The 24,855-nt window shown below is 54.7% G+C and overlaps 9 protein-coding genes across 9 annotated transcripts in view; 4 read left to right on the top strand and 5 right to left on the bottom strand.

Annotated features, from left to right (window-relative positions):
- Window positions 1–297: 297 nt before the first annotated feature.
- VDAG_08183 (uncharacterized protein) lies at window positions 298–1,338 on the bottom strand. Its single transcript, XM_009657560.1, has one exon. It carries the CDS (start codon window positions 1,233–1,235, stop codon window positions 315–317), a length of 921 nt encoding a protein of 306 aa, XP_009655855.1. The 5' UTR covers window positions 1,236–1,338; the 3' UTR covers window positions 298–314.
- Window positions 1,339–4,753: 3,415 nt separating this feature from the next.
- Window positions 4,754–6,902, top strand: VDAG_08184 (uncharacterized protein; the record flags this gene model as incomplete). Its single annotated transcript, XM_009657561.1, has 4 exons — window positions 4,754–4,931; window positions 4,999–5,996; window positions 6,092–6,158; window positions 6,574–6,902. 4 exons carry the CDS (start codon window positions 4,754–4,756, stop codon window positions 6,822–6,824), a joined length of 1,494 nt encoding a protein of 497 aa, XP_009655856.1. The 3' UTR covers window positions 6,825–6,902.
- A 1,285-nt stretch (window positions 6,903–8,187) lies between these two features.
- Window positions 8,188–8,968, bottom strand: VDAG_08185 (uncharacterized protein; the record flags this gene model as incomplete). The annotated part of the gene is made up of 2 exons (XM_009657562.1): window positions 8,188–8,875; window positions 8,946–8,968. The coding sequence occupies 2 exons, from the start codon at window positions 8,966–8,968 to the stop codon at window positions 8,188–8,190; spliced, it is 711 nt and encodes a 236-aa protein (XP_009655857.1).
- A 659-nt stretch (window positions 8,969–9,627) lies between these two features.
- Window positions 9,628–11,407, bottom strand: VDAG_08186 (high-affinity glucose transporter ght2; the record flags this gene model as incomplete). Its single annotated transcript, XM_009657563.1, has 3 exons — window positions 9,628–10,105; window positions 10,158–11,336; window positions 11,394–11,407. 3 exons carry the CDS (start codon window positions 11,405–11,407, stop codon window positions 9,628–9,630), a joined length of 1,671 nt encoding a protein of 556 aa, XP_009655858.1.
- A 1,053-nt stretch (window positions 11,408–12,460) lies between these two features.
- On the top strand, window positions 12,461–12,698 carry VDAG_08187 (uncharacterized protein; the record flags this gene model as incomplete). The annotated part of the gene is made up of 1 exon (XM_009657564.1): window positions 12,461–12,698. Exon 1 carries the CDS (start codon window positions 12,552–12,554, stop codon window positions 12,696–12,698), a length of 147 nt encoding a protein of 48 aa, XP_009655859.1. The 5' UTR covers window positions 12,461–12,551.
- Window positions 12,699–14,483: 1,785 nt separating this feature from the next.
- Window positions 14,484–19,085, bottom strand: VDAG_08188 (D-alanine-poly(phosphoribitol) ligase subunit 1; the record flags this gene model as incomplete). Its single annotated transcript, XM_009657565.1, has 4 exons — window positions 14,484–14,863; window positions 14,972–14,992; window positions 15,362–18,563; window positions 18,684–19,085. The coding sequence occupies 4 exons, from the start codon at window positions 19,083–19,085 to the stop codon at window positions 14,484–14,486; spliced, it is 4,005 nt and encodes a 1,334-aa protein (XP_009655860.1).
- Window positions 19,086–19,998: 913 nt separating this feature from the next.
- Window positions 19,999–22,108, top strand: VDAG_08189 (glutamate decarboxylase; the record flags this gene model as incomplete). The annotated part of the gene is made up of 7 exons (XM_009657566.1): window positions 19,999–20,147; window positions 20,205–20,318; window positions 20,377–20,696; window positions 20,756–20,936; window positions 20,987–21,495; window positions 21,555–21,738; window positions 21,922–22,108. 7 exons carry the CDS (start codon window positions 19,999–20,001, stop codon window positions 22,106–22,108), a joined length of 1,644 nt encoding a protein of 547 aa, XP_009655861.1.
- Window positions 22,109–23,345: 1,237 nt separating this feature from the next.
- Window positions 23,346–24,065, top strand: VDAG_08190 (uncharacterized protein; the record flags this gene model as incomplete). The annotated part of the gene is made up of 2 exons (XM_009657567.1): window positions 23,346–23,706; window positions 23,773–24,065. 2 exons carry the CDS (start codon window positions 23,346–23,348, stop codon window positions 24,063–24,065), a joined length of 654 nt encoding a protein of 217 aa, XP_009655862.1.
- Window positions 24,066–24,275: 210 nt separating this feature from the next.
- VDAG_08191 (brefeldin A resistance protein) overlaps window positions 24,276–24,855 on the bottom strand; it is a gene marked incomplete at both ends in the record, with an annotated part of 4,991 nt that continues 4,411 nt past the window's right edge. Inside the window, one exon of the mRNA XM_009657568.1 lies at window positions 24,276–24,797. Coding sequence (XP_009655863.1) covers window positions 24,276–24,797 — 522 coding nt within the window. The remainder of the gene's footprint in view (window positions 24,798–24,855) is intronic.

Genomic DNA, 24,855 nt, shown 5'->3' on the forward strand with positions numbered 1-24,855 from the left:
CCGGTGTCTCCAGTCCAGAGTCGACTTCAATCCCGCAATGATCGGCCCCGGCCCTCGGTTGAAGTTCTAGTTCGTCTCAGATTCTCTCATTTTCAAAATCGAGGCCCAGCGTTGCTAACTGCTACACGGATGTGGACTTTGTCTCCCTCAACTACAGGGGTTTGCAAATCGGAACGCTCGAATGTCGTCTACGAGAATAAGTTTCTCGCACACCATTAGGCGAGCCAGACAAGCGGATGAGGGGAGTGTGTTCATGATTCCACACCATGCAAGGCTTGAAGCCGACTACGCTTAGGAGAGAAGAGATACACGTGTCAATTCCTCGGAATTAGGGCCAAAGACCACAAGTCTGCCTGCTGACGACCTTTTCTAGCAGCCAGCCAGGCTTCAGAAGGCTGTGAACCTTTGTGCGAAAAGCTGGTTCCATCGCGGAAAAAGGATGTGGATGCTGCACCCGGTTCCGGCAGCATTCTCCAGAGGGTCTGTTCGGCTAAGAGCTCCGTGTTGTAGGCGGGGAGAGCAATTGACAGACACTCCTCCCAATCTTCGGAGAAGAAATTATAGTGCGCCTTCGTGAACTCCCAGTACTCTGGATACCATCCTGCAAACCCCCAGTCGATGATGGCAGCAACTCGCCCGTGACGCACAATAATATTTCTCGGGGCTAGGTCCGCATGCGTAAAATAAGTGCGATAGCGACCCGTATGCGTTGTGGCCACTTCTCGGCCGAGAGCACCGGCTTTGACGTCGTCCATAAGTAAGTGCTTTCGCGTCAAAGAATGAAATTCGTCATGGGTCATGGGACCAAAGAATTGAAATCCGATACGGCAGTCATAGGCGGGATTATGAGAAGCCGAGCAGACGATATCTTGCGAGGGGGGCTGAAGCTCCCGAAGAGAAGAGACGTACTGTTTGATGTCTGCAAAGATGGTGTTCCTCTCGTTCGTTGAAAGGTCAGCCCAGGTGGTATCTAAGGCATCGCCTTGGATATACGCCATCTCAATATAGATACAACAGTTCTCGGTATGAATAGCGTAGATCTGAGGGACTGGGATTTCTGTGTGCGTGGCGATGTATCGCATAGCCTCAATCTCAGGAGGGTCGCATGGCCCCTTGATGACACGACGCCAGCTTACTCTGAAAGTCTTTAGGCCGAGGGGGCGAAAGAGCACACTGCCGAGCCAGAGGCGTAGTCTTAATGGGAACAAGGCTCCAATGGAAATGGACTGGCCCATGCTGTGCCCATGCTGTGGTGCGGAGTGAATCTGGAAACAGACGAAATCGGGCTGGAGAAGAATGAAGACAAGGGAGATTGGACATTTCGATGGCGACAACCGCGGATGGGGGGATGTCGCCTGACCATTGGGTATCAATCGAGCTGACTATTGGGTCTAATCACAACGCACAGACGCTGGCAATATACTGGGGGCGCGCGGCTGATGATCGGTTAAAAACATAAACTCATGGAACATAATCTCATGGAAAGGCACGCAAGTCATGTCCCCCACGACCGATGGGATGACGCGAAACCATAGTTGGTGAACTAACATAGGCCCAACAAAGTCAAAGATGTTCGCAATCAGCGACGGGCTTGAGAAAAGACCCAACCCTTCTGGATTGGTGGTCTGTGGTTCGATGAACATCGCAGCATTCTGTGCTCCCAAGGAGAATCGAGCCAGCCCGATATCGGCTGACCTTGAGAGAAGAGTTCGTTCCACCTCTTCTTGTGTCAACATGCCCAATCCAGAGAAACCGAACAGGCCGTTCTTGAAAACGAAGAGATCGAATGTGTCAACTATGTCAGTAGTTCGAGCGATGCCAGGTCCTCCGGTTCGGACGAGGTCGAGGGCCGCCCAAGTCAGGTTGATCGCCCTGAACTCGGCGAGTCCTACGAGGACATCAGTCCAAGCATCGCGGAACCAACAATACCCATAGCCATCAATATCATCACGAGGTTCATGGGCCAATCCTCAATGAAAGGCCAAGAATGTCGGCCTTTCTCTCCCTCAGAAGCCAGGGACTTTGTACAAATGGAAGTTAGGCCGAAGCGATTACCCCATTCGTTTCAACGGCGCGCGTCAACACCACTGTGAAACACAAAAGGGTTGCCATCTGGTCATTGACCGAGATAGTGGCGACTTGATACTACACGCCATAGTGAACACTGGCAATATGGACGGCCTCTATGGTATTTTCGAAACATTCGGCCGCAATATTGAGTCGTCGTTCTATCGAGAACTTGCTGCTCATGTGCTTTTGACACATCAAAATCGCGAAGGCAACACGGCTTTGCACTCAGCAATGCGTACAGGCCAGTTGCGGGTGGTTGAAGCCGTGATCCGCATGTTCTACTTTTCAAACATCCACGAAGGTCTGAGTAGTCCAGGTCATTTTCACGCAGGAGAAGGACACTCTGTGGACAATATCTCCCTTAAAACCTACCTGGTGACACCTGTCCTATTTGTAAACACAAGGAACGATTTCGGCCTCAGCGGAGAATCGGAAGCATGCCTCCTTGGTTTCTATGACATTGCTGATTTCTGGGTAGCCTTCTCTCCTGACTGGACCTCAAGGGTCATGGAGAAATGAGGAATTCAGGCGGAGGATGATGGAATTTGTACGAGAGAAATACCCACTTTCTACAGTAATCAGTCGGGTGAAGCGCTGAAGGTGAAGAGATTGATTTCGTATACTACAAGGTAATGAGTCTAACACGGCTTGCCCGAGAAAAAGTGTGATCGAGTTCCTTTACCCACCAGCCTTCTTAATGTTACCATTCCAGGTGGGATAGCCAATGTACCATCCAACGGGTTCACCTTTCGGGTACGAGTCTAGTACAAGGCGTGGCGGATAGCAACAGCTGCGAATTGTTGTTTCGAATTGATGGAATATCGTACCTAATTTTTGACCTGGTCAGCCAACTGAGCTTGTATGTAAATCTCCCCCCCTTCGTTCGCAAAATCTTGCCACTACCATTCACTGAATACAAGATCTCATGAGGAAATGTGTATGCTGGGTCTGATATCCTTGAGCAGAGGTATGCCATTACTCGTCGACATGTACCTCGTCAATACCAGTGATGCACTACGGCTACGAGTCTTGAATTATAGATACCCATGACGGAGTGACACTTATATAGTGTGTATCTAAGGCGTACGTAGAGGAAGTCAGAAGCCCGTGGTTCGACTGACGAATTAGCACGAGCCCGGCCGGGAACTTCGCTGCCGTTGGTTAAGATGTATGAAAGTCGTGTGCTGAGCCAATAGCGTTGCCTGTATTTGTGTGAAACATAAGTTACTTGCTAGAGGACATGTCAAATCAGCACCCATTTCTTGTGCAGGAATGGTTCTGCCATTTAGATCGCTAGATGTTCGCTCGCTAACAATGCTGAAGCGGGAAAACCGCGCCGCGAAAACACGTCGCTTGCTGGTCAAACTTGTTTGTCAAGTGTAAAATGGCCTCTGTTAATCATGACGCCGGTGCTCAGAAGAATTAATGATCGTATCACGAGCGGCTACCTTGTAGGTGACTTCTAGCTAAACCATGATCATCCGACTAGTGTGTCGGAGCGAAGAAGTAGATACTTGCCAGACAAATGGCTGCCCAGCTAGCTGCGCGAGAGAAGTGAATTCATATACCACATATGAAAAAATAGAATTTTCGCATTTCCCTGTTGCCTAAAGTGGCATGGCGGAGTTTGTTCGTCGCCAGCTTTCGGCAGCAAACTCCCACTGACATTTGCTTCACGACAAACCACCCGACCCGCTCCTCCTCCTCCTATAAAGAGCGACACCTCATTGCGCCTGAACGACTATCGTCAACTATGTGGTTCATAAAAGCAGCAAGTCCAGGAATAACGTGGTATATTTTCTTTTTGAGATGCCAATCTTCAGACCGGCGATCACTCAGTTCCTCAACGTGATTTCCTCGCGAAACGAACAAGGACACGACTGGCCATTGCGACGTTGAACACATTATACGTGCTCTGTGCTCCATCGCCCCGGCACTTTCTACCATGGCCACTGATTCCACCGAGACTATTATTACATGGTTACAACACAATCCCACTCACAGTCCTGGCCACTTCGGCGTATAAATTTCAACACACACAGGCAGGCCATTCTACTCGCCGTTGCGAAGCTGACCTAGCTATCTACCTTATATCACCTGACTGCGGGCATCTCTCACTCCAGACACGGAAGCATTCAGATCGAGAGGCTCTTGCCTGGACAGCACTACCTTCGGGTAAGACATGTCAGGCGGCGCCTTCCTCACAGGCTTTGGTGTCTCCTTCCCAGACTCACGCAATGACTCATAATCAGGTGACTCAGAATTCTGGACGACCATACTTTTTTCTCAGGAAGGCACCCTAACTCGTGCCACAGAAAAGTTTTCTCCGAGAAGCTTCAGGAGCCAAGTTGCCTCAGTCGACTTTTCTCTCACATTATAAAACCCTCCTTTGTTCCGAATACCAAATCAGCAGTCTTTTCAACAGGCTTTTTCTTCAGAGCACGAAACGAATGATGGCATCTTGGATGACTCTGATGCCTTTGACAACCCTGAGCAGAATGACGAATCCACGAGCTAGCGTAGCTGACTACATTCAATGTCGACGAGGAGACTCAGGCCCTTGAAGAGGTAGAAGATACCTTCGCTGGCAAAAAGAGAACACGGGGTTCCATACCGAAGAGCTACGAGGGCCAGCAATACGAGTTGGCCTTCAAGGGCGGACAGTTTCATTGGCTTTTGGCAGATGAGTGTCATCAGGTCAAGAACGTCTCTTCCAAGCGGCACCAACTGGCCACCCAACTCGATAAAGACGCCACACTTTTTCATTACCGCCACTCCTTTGCTGAATTCTACTCGGGACTTCCTTGGCTATGCAGACATGATCTGGCAACAGTCTTGGCCATTCCGCTTCAACCCGGCCGGTACAGAAATCCAGCCACAGATGTTTTTTGCCTCCCGAGGTTGTTAGCAAGCTTTTGACTGATCCAGAACGCGACAATAACACCTGGGAGAAGATCGATCTTGCGCGCCTTATGAGTTTTGGTTCCGCCAAATGGCAAAACCAGAATAAGACCCTGGGAGCTGGGAAAAGGCATGATGAATATGTGACGGCCCTGAAGGACCAGCACATTCCCTTGTTCTTGCTGAATCCAAAGCTTGTGGAATCCTTTGGTGACGTTGTCAAGTGTGGTATTGACTTTGCCCGCATGGCTGTGGGCCGCATGATGGACATCTTACAAATACGCCAGGGCATGTTGGATCCGCTCACACTCCCAGATGGTCAAATCTGTCACCCTGGGGATGGCATTCCTCCTATCGAGGTATGCCGTGTTGAGTTGGGGATGCGAGCGGACCGAAGGCCTGTTGTGAGGGCCGTGTTGAGCTCGTTACATGAGAACATGATGACGCCCGCCATGTCAAAGATGGCACAGCACACTGGCCGTGGATCGGTCACAGGGTCTTCAGGGATGATGATACACCCTGGTATGTACAGACGTGCCATGCTTATTGGCACGGATGTTCGGAATCAGATCCTGACACATCCATCGGTCAGATGCATGAAACTTCTGGGGGACATGGAGGCCATGTACAATGTCATGAAGCCTGATGGGATGCACTCTGACAAGGGCAAGAAGACCGTCACGACTGCCGATGTCGAATTGGGGCAACCTATTGAGTCTCAAGGTCCTCTGACAAGCTCGCAAGCGCGGAAGAGGGCCGCAGAGGCAGAAAAGCGGAGACCGGAGACAGCGGCCGGTGTCGCTGAGATGAAGCGCGTGGCCCTGAACGACCACACGGGGGGTCTCCACTGGTACTTTTACCATACTCGCCCAACGGACGAGTTTTCGTTCCCGTCAGATCGGCTGGAGATAATGCGGTACGTGGTGAACAAATCACCCAAGTACGCCTTCACGTTGGGGATGGCACTACGTTGTCAGAAGACGAATGAACGGCTATTGGTCATTGTGAACAACCCTGGCTACGCAGTAAGTGCCTCAGATGTTCCTTCACCTTGGGCTACAAGCTTCAACCCCTCTCATTGAACACGCGAGCTGACAACACTACAGAACGATCAACGTAGACTCGACAAAGCCTTGAGCAGCAAGAGCCCCCACAAAATTTCGAGCGCGAGGATGCCATCAATCGAAGTAACATTCCAGACTCCAAGGCCGATTCATCACCAGCAGCAGGCCTTCCATCTTTGGTGTGAATTATCACAATACTTTCCACAACGACATCCTGCTGACGGCAACGGACAACACAGCAACAGAAAACCGGATGGGTGGTCGCCTGTGGCGCATTGGTCGGTTGCTCATTGTCCGGTCCGTCCCTCGTCGTCCAGTCTATCCCTTCTTGTCCGGTTCGTCCCTCGTCGTCCAGTCCATCCCTCCTTGTCCGGTCTATTACTCATTATCCATTCTATTATTCATTATCCAGTCCACAGACTAGTACTCATTTTCCAGTCTGTATCCGAAGATAAAAAGGATTTTCCTCTACTAGCAAGACTTTTCGACAGGTGGATAGAGTATCAACAGCTGAGAAAAGTCGCGAACATCATCGCAGCGCAAGCACCAATTGATCGGCGCATCGAGGGCGAACAGCTTACCATCTGCGCGTTCGAGATCATGGCAACATACCTGGGTCAACGGTGCAATCGGTATCCTCGCAAAGGTGCCGAATGGTACGAATATGACGGTCAAAAGATGACAGATCTCGGGGAGTTTTATTCAGCCATTGCCCGGACAACGATCCTGAACCCCGACCTCTTCTCTAACATGACGCCGCAATTTATCAGAGAGCTTGCCGTAAGCTAGAAGCCCGGCATGGAAATTTCTCGTGAGGTGATAGCGGGGGAAGTGCCCATCCTACCGATCGAGGGCCATATCGAGTTGGACGGCGAGCCAGGGATTTTACCAGAGTTCCACGAACCGGAGGAGCGGGACAATCTGGACGACCTTTCTTGGGGGTCGACCGAGTTTTCTTTCCCGGGCGGCCAGAGGCCGGGGCCGGGGCGGAGCGCTTGGCCGAACCACCCTTCGGGCCGACAGGGCCTTGGCGGCTTTGTCCGCCGCCTTCTTCTGTTCGGCCTCCTTCTTCTTGGCGGCCGCAGCTTCTTTCTTGGCGATGGCGCCTCTCCTTGGGATCCACGACGGGGGTTCCCGAGCCCCGAGCAAAGGGAACACCATCCTGGTGATGTGGAGCTGGGACCACAGGAGGAAGAGGAAACTCGTGAAGGGGAAAGCCCGGCAACAGAAGACGATTCAATGGAGGTCGATGTGGATGCAACACCCAGTAAGGCGACAGGGAAACGGAAGAGAGGACATGAAGGCCTACACTCAGTCATGTATTCAGGAGCTGAAGCACTTTCATCAAAACATTGAATGACGGGGTCAGTAATGATCCATTTACATCATGACATGTTTGATTCAGGAGCTCAGAGGATAGGTCGATGAGTATACTTTCCTCTAGAACTTCAGAGTCATGTCATAGTATGCCAGGATGAAAGATGACTGTGATTTCTCTCACTACCGAAATGGTCATGCCCGTTCCAAGAGCTTCCATCGAGTGAATCTAGTAGTCCATGTTTGACACTAAAGAGGGCTCCGCTAATAGCACTTGAGATACTGCCTATAACTCATGATCTTCCAGTCCGCAGACATCCTAGCACGGGATAAAAGCGTAATGCCTATGCAGAACTCCTGGCACTCGTTACTCCCCCTTTTGTTCCCTTGTTAGGAGCTAAAAGATCCGAATCCAACTCTGGATGTTTGCGTTTAATGTGATCGCGCTGGTTGGCCGGGGTTATGAATGGTTTATTTCCGCGGTTGCAGCCTACAGCAGGACATGTCTCCTCCCACGAGTCGTCGTGTGCCGTCGTCTGGTGAAGATAGAGGGCGCCATATGACTGGTACACTGTGTCGTCATCACCACAGTCGTCATGGGCCGTCGTCCGGTGAAGATGGAGGGCGCCACATGACTAGTACACTGTGTCGTCATCACCACAGTCGTCGTGAGAGTAGCGCCTGTTGCTCCATTTATGCATGTGAACCTCATGACAGGCCAGGTTGTGTTTTGTGTCGAATTTTTGATCGCATTGCATGCATTCGAATTGACGATCGGCCATTTTTTCTTTTCGTACCTTGCATGAATCGCATGCCGTGTTGGGATAGATGAGCCTCAGCCAAGGCAGTGAATCCATAAGGACATTCGAAAACCCGTGGTGTCACGGCTGCCATCCGATGGCATCCGCGCCAAGAGGGCGTCAACAGTAGTGCAAGAGGTACAATTCCTCAGAGAGATGTTGACTGTGGAGAGAAAGTCGACAAACGCTGTCGAGTCGCCGACAAGAATCTCGGCGTCAATTGGCTGCTTTTTGGCCAGCTCAACCGGTACCTCCCCCAAGGCGTCTTTATCTTCATCTGTTTCGCCAGCGATCGCATCGATAAGATGGTGCATTTCGACTGTCTCATCCAAGGTCAAGCCTTCAACTTCGTCCATGCTGCCCTCTATGTCGTCGCTGTCATTTTCATATTCCGGATTAGGGTCCTTATCGGAAGCGCACTCGTCGAGTGCAGCTAACTCTGGCTGGCGGTCGGCGCGATCCAAGCCCTGACGCCCTTTCCGAGATGCACGCCTAAGCTCGTTAATGTCCGTGCCATCAAGGCCCTGGTTTTGACATGCCTCATCCACTTCTGCTTTGCGTAGAAATCTTCTTTCGGGAGGCGGGGCTTGATCAAGAGTTGGTGTCAGTTTGAATTGGGTTGATACTCGGAATGGCGGAGGGTTGTTAATCATGATGTTCCACGTCTGTTCTGGATTCGGACCAAGATAATCCTCAGTGACACCAATCTGCGCTGCAGGGGTGCTGTGGCCAGCGGGCACACGAGCGCGCGCTCAGTGACTGGGCCGACTCGAAGGGTGTTGACCTCACTTACAAAGACATGACGATGCCTGCCATGGTGAAGATGGCAGTGAACACCGACCATGGTAAATTGCAGGATATTCAGAGGTGGTGACGGACCTGGTGATGTACAGGCGTGGCATGAGGTGTCGAGTGGTAAAGATGTTCAGAAGCAGATTCTTTCTCATCCTTCGGTCAGATTTCTTAAATACTGCCACTGTCGCAGCGCGGGCAAGCACAATGCACCCATGTTTAGTGGACAGTAGGCAGGTGCTACAACCATGGGTCTGCTAGGTACTTCCTGCCTGTATAAGGTACCTGTACTTCGATGACACCTGCCTGGTATGATATGAATAGCTCGTGGCAGGTGCAGGTTGTTAGCGGGGTGAGAGCATGCTGTTGCGCATGAACATATGGGTCCATGATTACATACCTGATTGTTGGGTACACTCGGGAAGGCACAACGATGCCCATGTTGATTACTACCTTTCCTGGTCATCGTCCATTACATCAGGGATGTCCACAGATCATGATGAACGAATCGGCACGGCCAACAGGCCAACGACATGGTAGCAGGGTCATGGACGTCGTCATTTTATACACAGCTAGATGATTACAAGAATCGAAACCCAAGCGCAACGCCAGCGCTAGTTGTCCAAGATGCAGCGACAACAGCAGTCAAAAAGGCAAATAGAAAAACACCCCAGACCGCTCGCTTAGACCTGGTTGTCGCGACCACTGAACATGCCCTCGTGGTGGCTCTCGCTAGGGCTGTCGTCATGCCTCTTCTCCTTCTCCACGTCGGACGACGTGTGGGCGACGCTGCCCCGCGCCGCACTGGCGCGACGGAAGGTGGCCTCGTCGCGGGTCTCACGGGTGAGGTATCCGGGAGGCACCCACTTGTTGGAGTTCCAGGGCTTCACATCCTTCTGGCCGTACATGCGATCGACGTTCTCTAGCGAAAGACCGCGAGACTCATAAAGGAAGAACCAAACGACAAGCGCACCGGCCAGATTGCAGGCGACGAAGACGTAGCCAAAGGCATAGCCGATGCCGGAGTCGGCAAGAGGAGACAGGAACGCAATCATGAAGTTGCCGAGCCAGTTGCCAGCGGTGGCGAGCGAGGCCTGCTTGGCACGTGTGCGGACGGGGAAGGTCTCGCCAATGACGACCCAGCAGATGGGACCCCAAGTACTGCAATTGATTAGCACGTGTAGACTGACGTTGGTGGCAAAGGTGGACGTACCCAGCGAAAGAGGCAATGAACATGCAGGCCGAAACAATCATGACAATGCCAGTCGTGGAGTTGTTGTCAGGAGGCTGGGCGACACCGATCGAGGCAAAGACACAGAGCCACGCAGCCTGCCACAGACCACCGATGAAGAGCGGCCAGCGACGGCCGTACTTCTCAACCACGTAGAGGCCGTAGAAGGTGGTGACAACATTGACAGCACCAAGGATGAGTTGGACGAGAATAGGGTCATCGACACCAGCCGACTCGAAGATGGTGGCGCCGTAGTAGAAGAAGTAATTGACACCAGTCCACTGTTGCAGGAAGTGGAGGGTCATGCCGAGAATGGTGCGGTAGACGAGCTTGGGCAGGCGTGCGGGACGGCCAGTGAAGCACTCCATCCATGAACCGACACCGACGCGGGACTCCTCCTCGAGAACCTTGTACATCTCGTTAATGTCGTCCTCGACAAGGGTGTTGTGAGGGTCATCCTTCATGCCGCGAAGGCGGGCCAAGGACATGCGAGCGCCCTCCCAGTCGTGACGGGCGGCGAGCCAGCGGGGCGACTCGGGGACCATGAGGATACCAATGCCGAGAGGCAGAGAGAACAAGATGCCGAGGCCGATGACGATGCGCCACGAGGCATCCGAGGTCTGAATGTTGCGAACGCCATAGTTGATAATGTTGGAGATGAGGATACCAATGGTGATGAGGAGCTGGTACGAGGCGACAACAGCACCGCGGATCTGGCGCGGGGAGCACTCGGACTGGTACATGGGCACACCGACAGACAGGTTACCAACACCGAGACCGGCGACGAAACGTCCCATCATCATGTGAACCCAGGTGTCCATGGCGGTGATTTGGATGATGTTGCCAATGATGAAAATGCAGACGCCAAAGGTGAGAGACTTGCGACGGCCCCACCAGTCAGCCGTGTAGGCGCCGGAGAGAGCACCAATGAGGGTTCCAATGCTCATCAGAGAGACCATGAGGGACTGGATGATGGAGACCCAGGTCTTGATGCCGTCGTCGTCACGAGGGCCAGTGGCGAAGCGGTTGCGGAAGTCGGTGAAGAGAAGCATGGAGGAGATCTGGCCCGTGTCGTATCCGAAGAGGAAGCCGCCAATGCTGGTGATGACACCGAGCATGATCGACTCGATGCCCACCTCGGCGCCATTGACCTTGATGGATCTGGCTTGTCAGCAAGGATGATCGCGTGGAGCTGTACGAGGAGGAGAGGGTGCGTACTTTGTGCCCAACATGGTGGGTGGTTAGTTGTGTTGTGGGTGTGATGGTCTAGTGTTATTGTATGTGTTGGCTGCGTGGATGTTGCGAGCTGGATAGGTGGGAGGGAGGACTCGAGCAGATGTAGACGGCTCCACGTCTTTCGGAGTTAAGAAAGAAACTTTGAGTAGGTGAGCAGGAGCCAGACCACATACATGTGCGGACGGGGCAGAAGGTCAAGTACTTATCGAGACACGACCTCGTGGTGTGGAAAAGATGGGGATCTGGGTTTGGAGGGGGGAGGGAAGACAACTGGGGCACAGGACGGGATGGTTTGGGGGCCCGGACCTGGAGCTTGGCTGAGGTGGATGGCGTCCGGGGCAGATGCGCCTGACGAGGCTTTGGCGTCGAAGCTGGGAGACGGACCTTGGCCCTGCTCGACGTGACAAGATCTCACGGCGGCGGAGTGGCCTAGGGAAACCCATGACGTACCCCGGGCGGTGGACTGTCGTTGACGGCGCCCGGGGCGCGGCTTAAGGGATTGAGGCGAGTCGCGTCAGGTCGAGAGGCAGAGCGGGGACGATCACGGGGTAGCCGTGGGCACACGAACCCAGGGGTGGGCGACTGCATCTGTCATGGTTCGATGGGGCGTAGCGTGGCGCCTGGTGGCCGTTGAGGTTCTGGTGTCTGTCTGTTCATTATCCCCTCGCGCTGGTCTCGCTGGGCTTTGTCAACCACTCTAATCATTTCCCGGCGACCAGAAGAGTAGGGGGAGTACAGTACCTTTGGTCACCGAACGAAAGTGTGTGTGTGTGTGTGTGTGTGCAAGCATGACGTTGTCCCAAGGCTGGCCGTTTGCTTGGCCCCAGTCGTCGTCTCCACCATCCTGAGCTGACCCTGGCGAAGTGATTACTGTTGTTTGCTGCCGGCGGGTTTCGATCAGTGCCCGGGGTGCGATGCCGCGGTAGACGCCCGAAGCGCTCAGTTTCCGCCCCTGTCAATGTGCTGACCACGCACGGCATGAGTAGCCTGCCGATAGAAGCGGGCAAACCTCCGCGGTTCACGATCGTCAACATCGAATGGAGCAACCCTTTTTTTTTTTTTCCTTGTCGGCATGGAGAAACGGTCGACCAGACTCGGTCGTGTTGTGGGGAACGGAGTCAGCAGGGAAGAAAGGAAAACATGGCGGACCAGGGGCGGCACTGGCTTGACTGGTCCCATCGCATCGGCAGGGCCAAGGAAGGCCGTCCCAAGGAAGGCCGTCCCAAGGAAGGCCGTCCCAAGGAAGGCCGTCCCAAGGAGTCTTCCCCAAGTCAGACAAGAGCTTGATCGAGCACATGACTTGTCGATGAATGGCTGGAGACACCGAACGACCAAGCGTGATGGAGCAAATGGGCGGTATTTGGTGGATGGAGCCAGCGAAGTGAGACCGAAGAGGAAGCGTGGTTCAGTGGGTCCCCGTGTCTCAATCATCTGCGACAATGCTTGTTGTGCGTGTTGGCGATGATCTCCAGTCCATCCATGTTAACGGCAAAGCTTGGGGTTCGTGCATACTGTTTAGAGTCTCTCCAGGTTTCATTGTAGATGCGTAGATGAACCCTCACAGGATGGCATCACTGATGGATGCCTGACAGAAAGTCTCGACGCAGGAAGGCGGTACCGACGAGGGTGGCTTCCCTCCCAAAGCAGCCATGATGTCATGCACACCTCTGTGGCGTTTCCCTTTTTGACGCCGGCAGCGGCAGCGGCAGCCGATCTTGGCGCGAGCGGAGCCAGGCGGGTCCCGCACGTCATCCAATCACTCTGTCCGTCCCTTTATGCCGTGTCATGATTCGTGCGCCGCAGCCTCGGGCACATCTCGATGTGTGGATCTCACTCGTTTTCCTCCTTTTCGCCCACGACAACACCAACCCAATCCCACCATCTGTTCCGGCTCCTCGTCTCACCTTGCCTTCACCGTTGTCTTCATTGTCTCCCGATCCCGAATAATTAAGCGATTCGTGTCTCACCACCCTCACGTGCATCTGCGTCATCCCTTTCTGGCGGCCTTCTGGCGCGACCTTCTGGCGAAACATAGCCCTCACGCGACCTGCACTCACCAAGTCATCAACGACTGACGCATCTGTGTGTTCCAAGCGACGCCAATTCCTGGCCTGTCACCACAAGTCGCCAATGTGTCCGAATCGTCCAATCGACAACGTCGAGCGCGACAGCATCTGCTAGCGTGCGGGGGAGCCGTCCTTAACGCCAAGCCACTCAGTTTCTTAAACACAACAACCTCGTCCACCACACCCTCTCCTGGCCTTTGACCGCGCATGGCCAAATCATCGTCATAGACCGTCTGAACGCTATTTGACGCGGACTCTCTCCTCCCATTCCTTCGCTTGTCATCGTGGCTGGCCGGCTTGCCATGCTGACCTAGCCTGCTTGAGGATTTGGGGCCAGTTGGTATGGGCAGTCAAACAGACGACGACGACTCGACGACTGCCTCGCAAGTAGAGCGTGGTATAAAGTCTTGGCCGATTCATCACCTGCTGACTTGGCTCTTTGCTGAATACTCGTAGGGAGACGAGGCCCTCTTCACGCAAGCCTGTCCCCAGTGCAGTGGCTTGGAGGCCGCGCATTCCACACGCTCCTTCGCCTGTGAACCTGATGCCTTGCCCAGAAATCGATACCCACATTGACATGAGCTTGGCTGTTCTCCATCCATGTATCTGCTACCTCCAACCTGCCATATCCGGCAGTTGGATATCCACCAGCTTTAAGTCCCGCTACTTCCATACGCATTTGTCTGAAATTCCATGCATTCTCGCACATCAGCGTCTTGACCAAGCCAGGCGGACATCTTCACCATCACCACCGTCGCCCGTTGCCCGCGTGTCGCAACGTAGCACGACAAGCAGAAGTGCTCGCACCGAAACCCGCTTGACTCGCTCATAATGGCCATCACCCATCGGCCCGACCAAGCACTCCCAAAGCCCGCCGCACCACCCGGCCGAGGGCTCCGCGCGCCCACATCCAGGGCTCCCGAAACCCACAACGCGCCTGCGGATCCGCCGAATAATCCTCCGGCCGCGCCACGATATCGCCCTTGGCCCTTGGCCTGCCTCCCCTTCACTTGAGCCTCATCCCGTATCGTCCAGTCTGCGCGACGACGGCGCCGAAACGAGCCCAGGAGCCCATGCTTCCGGCGGGCCCGGGCCCAGGGACATCCCAGTCTAGCGAGCGCCAAATAACGCAATTCCCGTCCATGTTCCCGCGATCCCTTCCTTCCGTGAGGCGGACGGTGGACGGGGCGCATGGGCGTGGGGGCTCGCCATCGACCACCCCCACCCTGGAACAGCAAATTCTCACTGTCAACTGGGCTGAGGAGTCTTGGATTTTCCTGGCAGAGGCGATGCGATACGGTGAGAGTCTGTCAACCGTTTGGGCCCTGATTCTCATCTCCGTGGAATTTCGGAGACGCCACGTCGGAGATCGAGACGGCGTGGATGCTGTATTCGTCTCCGAGATTATTCATGCAGCTGGATCGACAGATATATCCCACTCATTCCTTCTGGAACGCAATCCGCGAGGGTCCTGGGTCTGGGAATTAGACTCACATGTGTCGAGGACGGAGCTTTCTGCCAGAAAGAAATTTCAAGGTTATGCTGTCAACATTTCTCGCAGTGAAGTATGCAAAGCAGGTGGTCTGTGAGAGAGCTCATGTGTGGAGCTACTCTTCTAGCCTGGCAGAGCTTTCTTTCACTCATCTCCAGTAAACACGAACATTCAAGCGGACGTCTCGGACTTGGGAAGAACCCGAAGGCGTATGCGTTGAACATGCATGCACTGGTTGACGTGGCCCCATTACAACTGAAATGGTCCAAGTAGACGGCACGTATTGATGGCAAAACGTACAAAACTAACAACACAATTTTAGACTATTGCTTTTAAAACACTCCGAACTCATGACCTAGCCAAAAATCCACACTCCATCAGATGCTCCATACTTCTCTGAACGGCCAACCTCGCATCTGCGTTATCGTCATCCGTCACACGACCATCCTTCGGTGGCTCAGTACCCATGAATCCCTTGGATGTAACCATCCACTCCTTCAGAGGAAAGAGGGGATGCTCTCTGCCGTCTGCCTCCATTCTGCTGTTCATCGCCGCCAGCCAATCACCGTGTGCTGTGTTTTTGAGCTCGAGGCCAAGCTCCTTCAGCATGTCCCAGATATCCTGGAGATAGCAGCCAGCCAGCACCTTGTGACACACTTCCTTCGTCTTGTCGCTATGCCTGACAGGCAACTCGGCCACCAAGTTCGCCGCAATCGCGTCCACGCCGGCGACGGGAATCCACTTACGAGCATCCTCCTCACTGTACATCCCAATCTGGCCGCACGCCTTGACGAAGCGCCACAAGGCGTCGCGCGTCTGCGTCTCGCCATCTGTGGACGACCCAATGATGAATCCCGGCTTGAAGACCCAGGCTTGCCCACCACTGTTTCGTGCCAGTGACGCGTTGAAATGCGCCACCATCGTCTCCGACACAAATTTCGTCTGGTCGTAGCCCGGCATCTGGTAAATCTTGGACGCCAGATCATCGACCGTCTCCTCCTGTCCGGAAATGTACCCGCCAGACACGAACACGAGACCCGGCGCGTCGTGCGACTGCAGCTGACCCCTGAGCAGCTCGTAGGTGCTCCCGACGTTAGAGTCCGTCAGCGCCTCGTAGGAAGCAAGCCAGTTGACGACCGCACCGTTGTGGATAATCGTGTGCACCCTGCGCGTGCTGCCGTGGAGGCCGAAGACCTCGCGCCACTCGGCTTGCCGGAGGCCGAGCTTCGGCAGCGAAAGGTCGCCGGGCCAGACTTCGATGCGCGGCTCGAAGTCGGCAGTCCACCACTTCTCCTTGCTCACCACCGACAGCAGACGCTGTCGCGCATGCTCGGGGGAGTCTCCGCGCACGACGCAGACGACGGTCCACTGCTCAGCATGGGATAGGAGCTGGCGGAGAATTTCGCGGCCGAGAAAGCCGCTCGCGCCTGTGAGGAGGACGGCCCGCCCGGCGGTGGTGCTGGCCTCATCGAGCTTGACCGTCCACTTGACGAGTTCCTCCCGGAGGCTTGCCTTTGGGTCTACATTTTGCTCGGGGGCATGGGACAGAGCTGCGATGTCGCTGATTTTGATCCCTGGTCTCAGCAGCATGGATGCTGGCACGTGGAGCTGCGCGACCCTTCTCAGGCCAGACGACACCTCGACGGCGTCAAGAGAGTCGAGGCCCGATTCGTTCAGCGTCATGTCTTGACCTGCGGAACCTTCCGTCCTGGACTTGATGAAGTCCAAGATTCTCTGCACCATGGCCTGAGCATTGGAGACGTTGGCATTTGAGCTCGCACGGCCGTTTTGCAGCTCGGGCGCGTCGGCTTGTTTCTTGGAGTCCAAAAACGCAAGCCCCAGCTTTTGGAGTTCCAGCCTGTTGATCTTCTTGGAAACAGTCAGAGGAAAGTTTGTCAAGGGCACGGTGACGGTAGGTATCATGCTCCGGGGCAGCACAGCCTGCACCTCGTCAAAGGCCTTGCGGATCCCGGCTTGATGCGTCGTCAGTGTGCTGGCGGCGGGGTCGGCATCTTCCTCGTAGGAGACAAAGGCTGCTAGCCTTGCCTTTCCGTTCTTCGGCTGGAGCAATTCAACGTACACGCGTAAATTGCCTGGCAGGAAACGCATCAGGCTTTCCTCGATCTCCGCTGGCTCCATCCGCTGTCCGTTGAGCTTGATTTGACGATCGATGCGGCCCCAGATCTCAAGGTTTCCATCCTTGAGGACTCTGCCGAGATCTCCCGTTCGATAGATACGGTGACTGGCGTCATCCATATCACCCTTCGGTAGCCAGCCCGGGGCGGACTTGAAGACGCGAGCCGTCTGCTCGGGTCGGCCGACGTAATAGTCTCCAATCTCTGGGCCTTGGATGCAAATCTCGCCAGCAACACCGATGGGCGACAACTTGGTCCAGTCATTGGGATGGACGACCCAGGCCCGGCTGCCAATGGACTTGCCGATGAGACGAGAACTGTCGCAATTTTGAGCCGTGACTTGAGCGATCGTGTCCCAGACAGCAGTCTCTGTGGTGCCGTACAGGATGTTGAGATCGAGCCGGGATGACCACAGTTTACGAAGCTCCGACGACGCCCGCTCGCCACCGAGGGAAAGATTTCGCAAGCCTGGTACCTCTTCCGGCGCGAATGTTCTCACAACCGTTGGCGTCATGATTACATGGGTTGCTCGCATTGAACGAATGTTCTTTGCGACGCTGGCGACTTTGTCTTCAGGATTGGGGATGACGATGCACCCTCCCACGCAAAGCGGCGTGAAGATTTCACTAATGCTGACGTCGAAGGAGTGTGATGCGAATTGAAGAAACCTCGACGTCTCATCAAGATGAAGTGCCTCGGAAACACGAACAAGGCTGGTCGTAACAGCCACATGAGACTGAAGGGCGCCCTTTGGCTCGCCAGTCGATCCGGACGTATGCATGATCATAGAGGCGCGGGTGCCAGGGGAGCTATCTTTCCAGGCTCCATAGCAGACATCTGACGAGTTTTTCTTGTTGTTGAGCTCGTCAGGCGTCACGACATGACGGACCAGACTGGCTAGCGACTTTGCTTGAGAGGCATCGCAAAGCGCGCCGGTACACCCTGTGTTTCGAACGATGGACTTGATGCGCTCCTCCGGAGCAGATGTATCTACAGGAACACAGGCGCAACCGGCCTTCAGGAGCGCCAACCACGCGACAATGGCCCAGCGCGAGTGGTCGAAAACGTGAAGAACCCTCTGCTCGCTGAAAGAGGCCTCAGAGGCGAGCGTGCTAGCCCATCGCGAAGAGACGGCATCCAGCTCATGATACGTGAAGGAGCCATCCCATGCATCGACGGCAAGCTTTGAAGGCCATTGGGCGCAAGCCACATGGAAAAGCTCGTTGATGGTTTGTTCCTTGCAAACAGGAGGTGGAGGATCAAGACTGGCGAGCCGTAATTGACCAGACGCAGGACTTTGCATCGAACTAATCGGAGCGCCGTGGTGGGAGAAAACATGGGTTGCGACTCGCTCAATTATCGAAATCATCTCGTCTCGGTCCTGCAAGCCATCTGCCCATTCTATGCGCAATGTCATGACGCCTTTGTCATGGCAGAGGTGCACGCGAGACTCCTGGTCCTGAAAGTCGATAATGTCAGCAAATTACACCATAAACCACTTGATCTGGGCTATACAGACCTGTTGCAGCTCATATGAACTTATTTCCGAGAAGTCTTTTGCTAAAACAAGTGTGTGTACACAATCCTCAGAGTTCGACTGGCATTCGTTGGTAAGGCAGATGTCATCTTGGCCAGCGCCGCTGCGGATCGCCTGGCGGATAGTTTTTGGGGTGGCACATGGCTCAAGGGTCATCCCAATACTCCGACGCGAGTCTACAGCGATAAGATCGGATGTCGTCTTGTTGCATAAATCAAGAGCGACCTCGCTTTTCCCCGTCATGTGGTAAAGCGACAGCAACCATATCACAACTCCTGTGGCGTTGATTTCGCTGGAACTGTGAGGCTCGAGCTTGAGCTCAACATCAAAATATTGAGTGTTTCGGCCACCAGCCTCCAGTCGAGCATCGCAACCGTCTGAGGTTGGCGATGCTACATGTGGCTTGGCGCGAGGATCAAGAACCACGGTGTCGCCGCTGTTCATCAGACGTCTGACCATGTTGAGAATATTGCTCCAGTGATGATATCGATAATAAAAAACTGTGATTCTGGTGGTTGGGAAATAAATTGAGGGAGTAATCTGCGGATGAACGGAGCTGGCGGGGAGAGGGATATGTACTTTACAGGCGCCGCCTCGATCACTGACCTTGGCTGATACACGGTCTTACCATGAAAGACACTCTGTCATCACCTTTTGTCCTTATAATCGGCTTTCCATCCAACGACATTCTCATTGGTTAATGCTGAGTGAGATCAGGATTCGAGACAGACTCACCGGCTATGGAAAGAGAGTCGCCCTCGGCACCCTGGCGTTCTTTGCCCTCAAGACCTCAAACACCGGAATCATGGGTCCCTCCGGAACTTTCACATTCGGCAGGATATCGGCATTTAGATCAAAGGAACGCCGTTGAATCATCATGATTCAGAATAACAGAGACCTCCAAGTCCAAATGATGAGAATCGTCTCCCCCGCCCGTGCTCTTTGGTATTAAATGACATTGATTTCTCATTTCACTCATGGCGAGCGTGAATTTTCACACACATGAGACATGAACTTGCCACCCTCGACATTATGTTGGTGTCGGTAGGTGTGGCTCAATACATGCTTTGGCCAGTTGAATCTTCCTCGCAGGAAAGACACATGCCTAGCTGGATTGCGTGTTGTCCAAGAATCCATCCAAAGACAACCATGTTGTCGATCTCTCTTTCCTGTTCCTCATCACGCCGTATGGTGGCGTCGAAGGATGACTCCAACGGCATCTTCGTTGTTGAGGATGATGGGAAATCTGCGCGAGAGCAGAAACTGATAAATGCCCGAGCGTCAGCAGTGATTATGCCGTGACTTAGCTCTCGAAAAATTGTGATCTCAATACCGCTTTCTTTCTCAAGATTTGGTCATGGGGTCCCTCACCGATATTCGTTCTTCACCATCGCTTGACGTGCTTCCGTACGGAAGGTTGGGGCACGAGATTGCACCAGATACTGCTGCCTCCGACATCAGACGATTACTGAAACCTGACACGAAGCCTCATCATAACCTTGGAAGGTACGTGCTCCGCTTTGGGCGCATGACTCCCACGGCATGCCTATTTTATGTTATCAGTACTTATCCGTTCAGCTTTGTCACGACTGCGCTGGATAGCCACGGCGAACAGTTGCTGCTCGAGAACTACGCCAAGAACTTGGCTTGTCGCCACGAGTACCCTGGTATCGACGAGTAGGCGTTACCTTTCTGACGCTAGCACTCCCCTTGGCCTGGCTGACCTGGTGTCAAGATTGCATTCCCGATGCGTCTCCATTCTGGGCGACTTGTGGGGCGTCTCAGCAGCTGGCGCTCCCGTAGGATCTGCAGTGTCCGGCAGTTCAGAAGCCATCTTTCTCGGCATCCTTGCCATGAAGAAGAGGTGGATGGCGGGCCGCACAGATCGAGACACCCCGCGCGAGCCCAACATCATCGTTGGGAGCCACGCACACGTGGCCGTCCCCAACGGTGCTTCCGCCTGCGACGTCCAAGTCCGATCGCTCCAGGTCAGCGCATCGAGTAGCTTTGTGGTTGATCCCTCCAAGCTGGAGGCGCTGATCGATGACGGCACAAGTGAGTTTGAGTGCCCCCAATGGTACTTGATCAACTCGTCATACGCTGACCTCAATCAGTCGGTATCGTGCTCATCATGGGCAGCACATACACCGGTCATTTCGATCCCGTCAAGGATGTTGGCGCCATGCTCGACAAGCACGAGGCCTCGACCGGCCGCAACATCATGATCCACGTTGACGCAGCGAGCGGGGGCTTTGTGGCACCATTTCTCGGAAAGAATGGGGGCTGTACGCAATGGTAAGACAACAGTCCTGCGCCCTGAGAGACTGAGGTTGACTTCGGTACAGGGACTTTTCCAATCCGCGCGCTGCTTCGATCAACGCTTCCGGACACAAGTTCGGGCTGGCCACAGCGTCCGTTGGCTGGGTCCTGTGGCGTGACCGGACGTGTCTCCCTGAGAGCATAGTACACAGCTCTGACTACCTGATGGGGCAAAACGAATCGGTCACGTTGAGTTACTCGCAGCCAGCCCACGGCGTGGTCCTGCAGTACTATCACTTGGCCCGGCTGGGTCGCCTCGGCTACGAGAGGATTATCAAAGAAGCTTTCCAGCGCGCGGTCGACCTGGGTCGTCTCCTTGAGAAAACAGGGTTATTCGAATGCGTCGACGGCGTGTACCGGGGCCCTCTCGACTCGGCGGCCAACAAGAGCCAGCAAGAAGCAACAGCGGCAAGCCGTAGCAGCGGTCTGCCCCTGGTAGTTTTCCGCCTTCGACCAGGAGTTAAGCGTCAATTTCCAGGACTCGACGAGCAATGGATAAGCCATGGCTTGATGCAGCGGGGTTTCAGTGTTCCTTGTAAGTTTTTGGTGTCCATCCGCGAACGATGTGCAGACTAATGAGTATCCAATTTCCAGGCTGCAAGCTACCTATCGCAGGCATGGAGGTCTTAGTTTTGCGGATAGTGATGCGCGCTGGAGTCTCAGATGAGGTCTGCCAGAGTTTTGTTGACGCTTTGAAGAGCCTCCTGGCCGTAGCAGAAGCTCGCCAAGTGGTGAAATACGAGGGCTGGCGAGATACGCGCATGCCAGTCTCACTGAGGTTAGGTGACGCCACTCATTTGAGTGATAAAACACAATTTATCGGAGCATTCTCAGGCAGTTGTCGCTTGTGTCAATTCGGAATACAATTTGTTTTGGTTCACCTCACAACTCCAATGCCGCGTGGTGTAGAATTCGGCACCTGATGCGGTACCTTGAATAATCTCGTGTAACGTTAAACAAGCCCGGGGGAGACACCAGAGACGCCTCCGTACGGGCAATACGCCGCACGTGTTTGCGTAGTAGTCATGTGTTCCAAGCCTTGTGTCGATCTTTGGATGGGGCGTGAGTCACTGTCTCGGCCGCAGCAGCAGGACAATCCCCAGTACCGTCACAAGCCAATGTGGAGTGCCGTACTAGGAGAACCTTGAGATGTGGATAAATGGCCAGAAAGTTTAAGTTGAAAGACCTTGCACAAAAGTCTGGTCGAATCACGATACACGCCCGCGTCGACCGGACACAGGCCGGGCCTGCAGCATGGGAAAGGAACCAGTGGGACGAGACGCCCTGTCATTGTCGCCTTCACAACGGGAATGAAGACGTCAAGACACTGGATTTTTGAGGCAGATCTTGCCCAGCGGGCGTGTTCCTTCGCGTCTGTATGGGATCGAGAGACTTCAACAATATTGGGCGCTTCCGGCAGGCTCCCCGGTAGGCGTTTCTTCAGAGTCTGAATCTGGGCCTAGTCTGAGCGCCATCTGCGGCTCGGCCCTGCTCGGATCGGCGCGTCACGATGACAGCTCGAGTGATGATCTGTAGCGCTCTGGGGAGTTTAGTGGTATTGAACACACTTGCAGTAAACCTCTGCTGTGGCACGTACGATCAAGAATACCCTTCGTCCATGCTAGATGCTTCCAGGAGTGTTCCGGCAAGGATGCTTGCTTTCGTCAAGTCGCGTCACACCGCTGGGCTCTTGTGAAGGCATCACTCTTGCCTACGAGGATTCCATGCGGCTTGCAAGCTCATGTGTAACGCAAAAACCGGGGGGTTGTGACCATTACAGGCAAAACCAAACAGCAAGTTTGCTCTCGCCCCGCCACCTCGGAATCGGAACTCGGGGAACTGAGACGTTTTCCTAGGCCCCGAAACACGCCCAAGACGGACATGGAGCTTTCCGCATGTCTGACTACTCGAACACTGTGAGGATCTGCCTGCCAGTGCTTCACTGCGGCAAAAGAAAGCCACATGCCAGCAAAAGTGATGCGTGGCAAAGCTGTGGCGCATTACATTGAACTGGTGTCTTAACATGACTCTACATTACTTCAAATAAAGTATGTCAACATGTTCCCACGGACAGTAGGTTGTGAGTGAAACATTTGGAGCCGAGTTCGAAGACCTCTACACTCAAGGGGTCCTAAAGGGGTCGAGGCGTGTCTATATCGTGAGGTCTGATGTGAGTGGTCCTATTGGTTAATAAAGACGGCCTCTATGCCTTTTTGGCCAATCACAATCAGCCATTTTGAAACCAATCACAACGACATGAAGCAGCGAAACTTGCTCATCTCACGACTTCATCTCGCTGTCCAGATCAAGGAGCACCCATCTACCGCATACCTCCCACGCTTCAGCACGGCTCGACGCGGCTAGGACCAACATTGAGGAGACGCCATGGCCTTCCCGAGAACTAGCACGATGTCGCCTCGATGCTGGTCTAGGCATGGGACGAGCCGCATCGGCAGTGTCGTCCTCCCGATGGCATCACGTCACAGAGCAGCCTGCACCAAGTCGTCTTCGCATGCGTCGTCACCCACCTCACCGTCACCTTCATCATGCACCCCCAAACCATGTCCCAAGTCCACACCATCACCGACGTCACTGGACTTCTGGTCGTCCCCTTCAACATGGCGCAGGGCGGGCCTCAACACAACACGCTGTCTCGTCGGCTGCACCTTTGGCGACTTCTCCGCCATGTGGTTCCTCCAGTCCTTCCACCCCGAGCTCGGCACCGGCGCCATCATGGCCATTGCGAGTATGCCTCGACACCCTGCAGCCTCCTGAGAAGTGACCAACACTGCTGACTGCCCCCCGTTCCCAGTGGCCAGCGGCCTCGCCTCGTCCATGACCCTCGAGACGGTCCTCCTGCGCCTCGGCCGCGACAGGCTCTCCTGGGGCGTCGCCGCCCGGACCTCCGCCGGCATGAGCCTCATCTCCATGCTGACCATGGAGGCGGCCTCCAACACCGTCGACTTTCACCTGACGGGCGGCGAGGTCCGCTTTGACGACCCTGCCTTTTGGGTTGCCGCCGTCGTCGCCATGGGCGCCGGCTTCCTCGCGCCGCTGCCCTACAACTACCTGCGCCTGCGCAAGTACGGCAAGGCCTGCCACTGAGGGCGAGGCCTGCACTGAAGCCATGTGCGCATCATCGGGCTGCGACCATCCTCACTTGTACACTATTTATTCCCAAGGCATAAATCACATGGGGCGTGTTTGGGTACATATAATGCTCCTTTCTATTCTATACGGTCTACGTCTCGCAAGGGTATGATCTATTCTTCATCAATGTTGCTCCGGGCAACCCCGTCTTCTCCACACTCCAAATCAAGCCTCGGACTTCTCTTCCCCCTCCTGGCCCCTCCCGCGCACAACCCGCGCCTTGACAGCCGCAACCCGCCCCGACAAGCCCCCGAGCCCAAAGGTCCACCCCCTCACCCGGAAGGCGTACACAAACAAGTACACGAGCGCCCAGTTGGCCACGGCAAACGCCACCATGATGCCGAAAGCAGGCCACTTGTCGCCCGCCCGCACGTTGAGGCCGGCCATGTACTCGCCGCCGTCGTTGTACGGGCAGAAGCCGCAGTCGGACGTCGCGGACGGGTCCTCGAGGTAGCCGGCGCCGGCGACGGACGCGACGAAGCCGCCGGCGTAGTCGCCGCACGTCGAGCCCGGCGGGGGGTCGAAGCGGGCGAGCTCGGCGGGGGCGCAGCGGACGGCGACGGCGGGGAGGACGGCGGAGAGGACGCCGCGCGAGAACCAGGTCGAGGGGTTGACGTAGTACATCCAGTACTTCCAAAAGGCGGGCATGGATGGTACGGCGTGAAGATGCCGTTGAAGTCCCGCAGTCTGAGCCCCGTCAGTACGTTGCTCCGGTTCTACTAAGCCGCTTCAAGCCCTGCGCAGC

This window comes from Verticillium dahliae, genomic scaffold (assembly GCF_000150675.1).
Source record: "Verticillium dahliae VdLs.17 supercont1.19 genomic scaffold, whole genome shotgun sequence".
Classification (NCBI taxonomy): Eukaryota; Fungi; Ascomycota; class Sordariomycetes; order Glomerellales; family Plectosphaerellaceae; genus Verticillium; species Verticillium dahliae.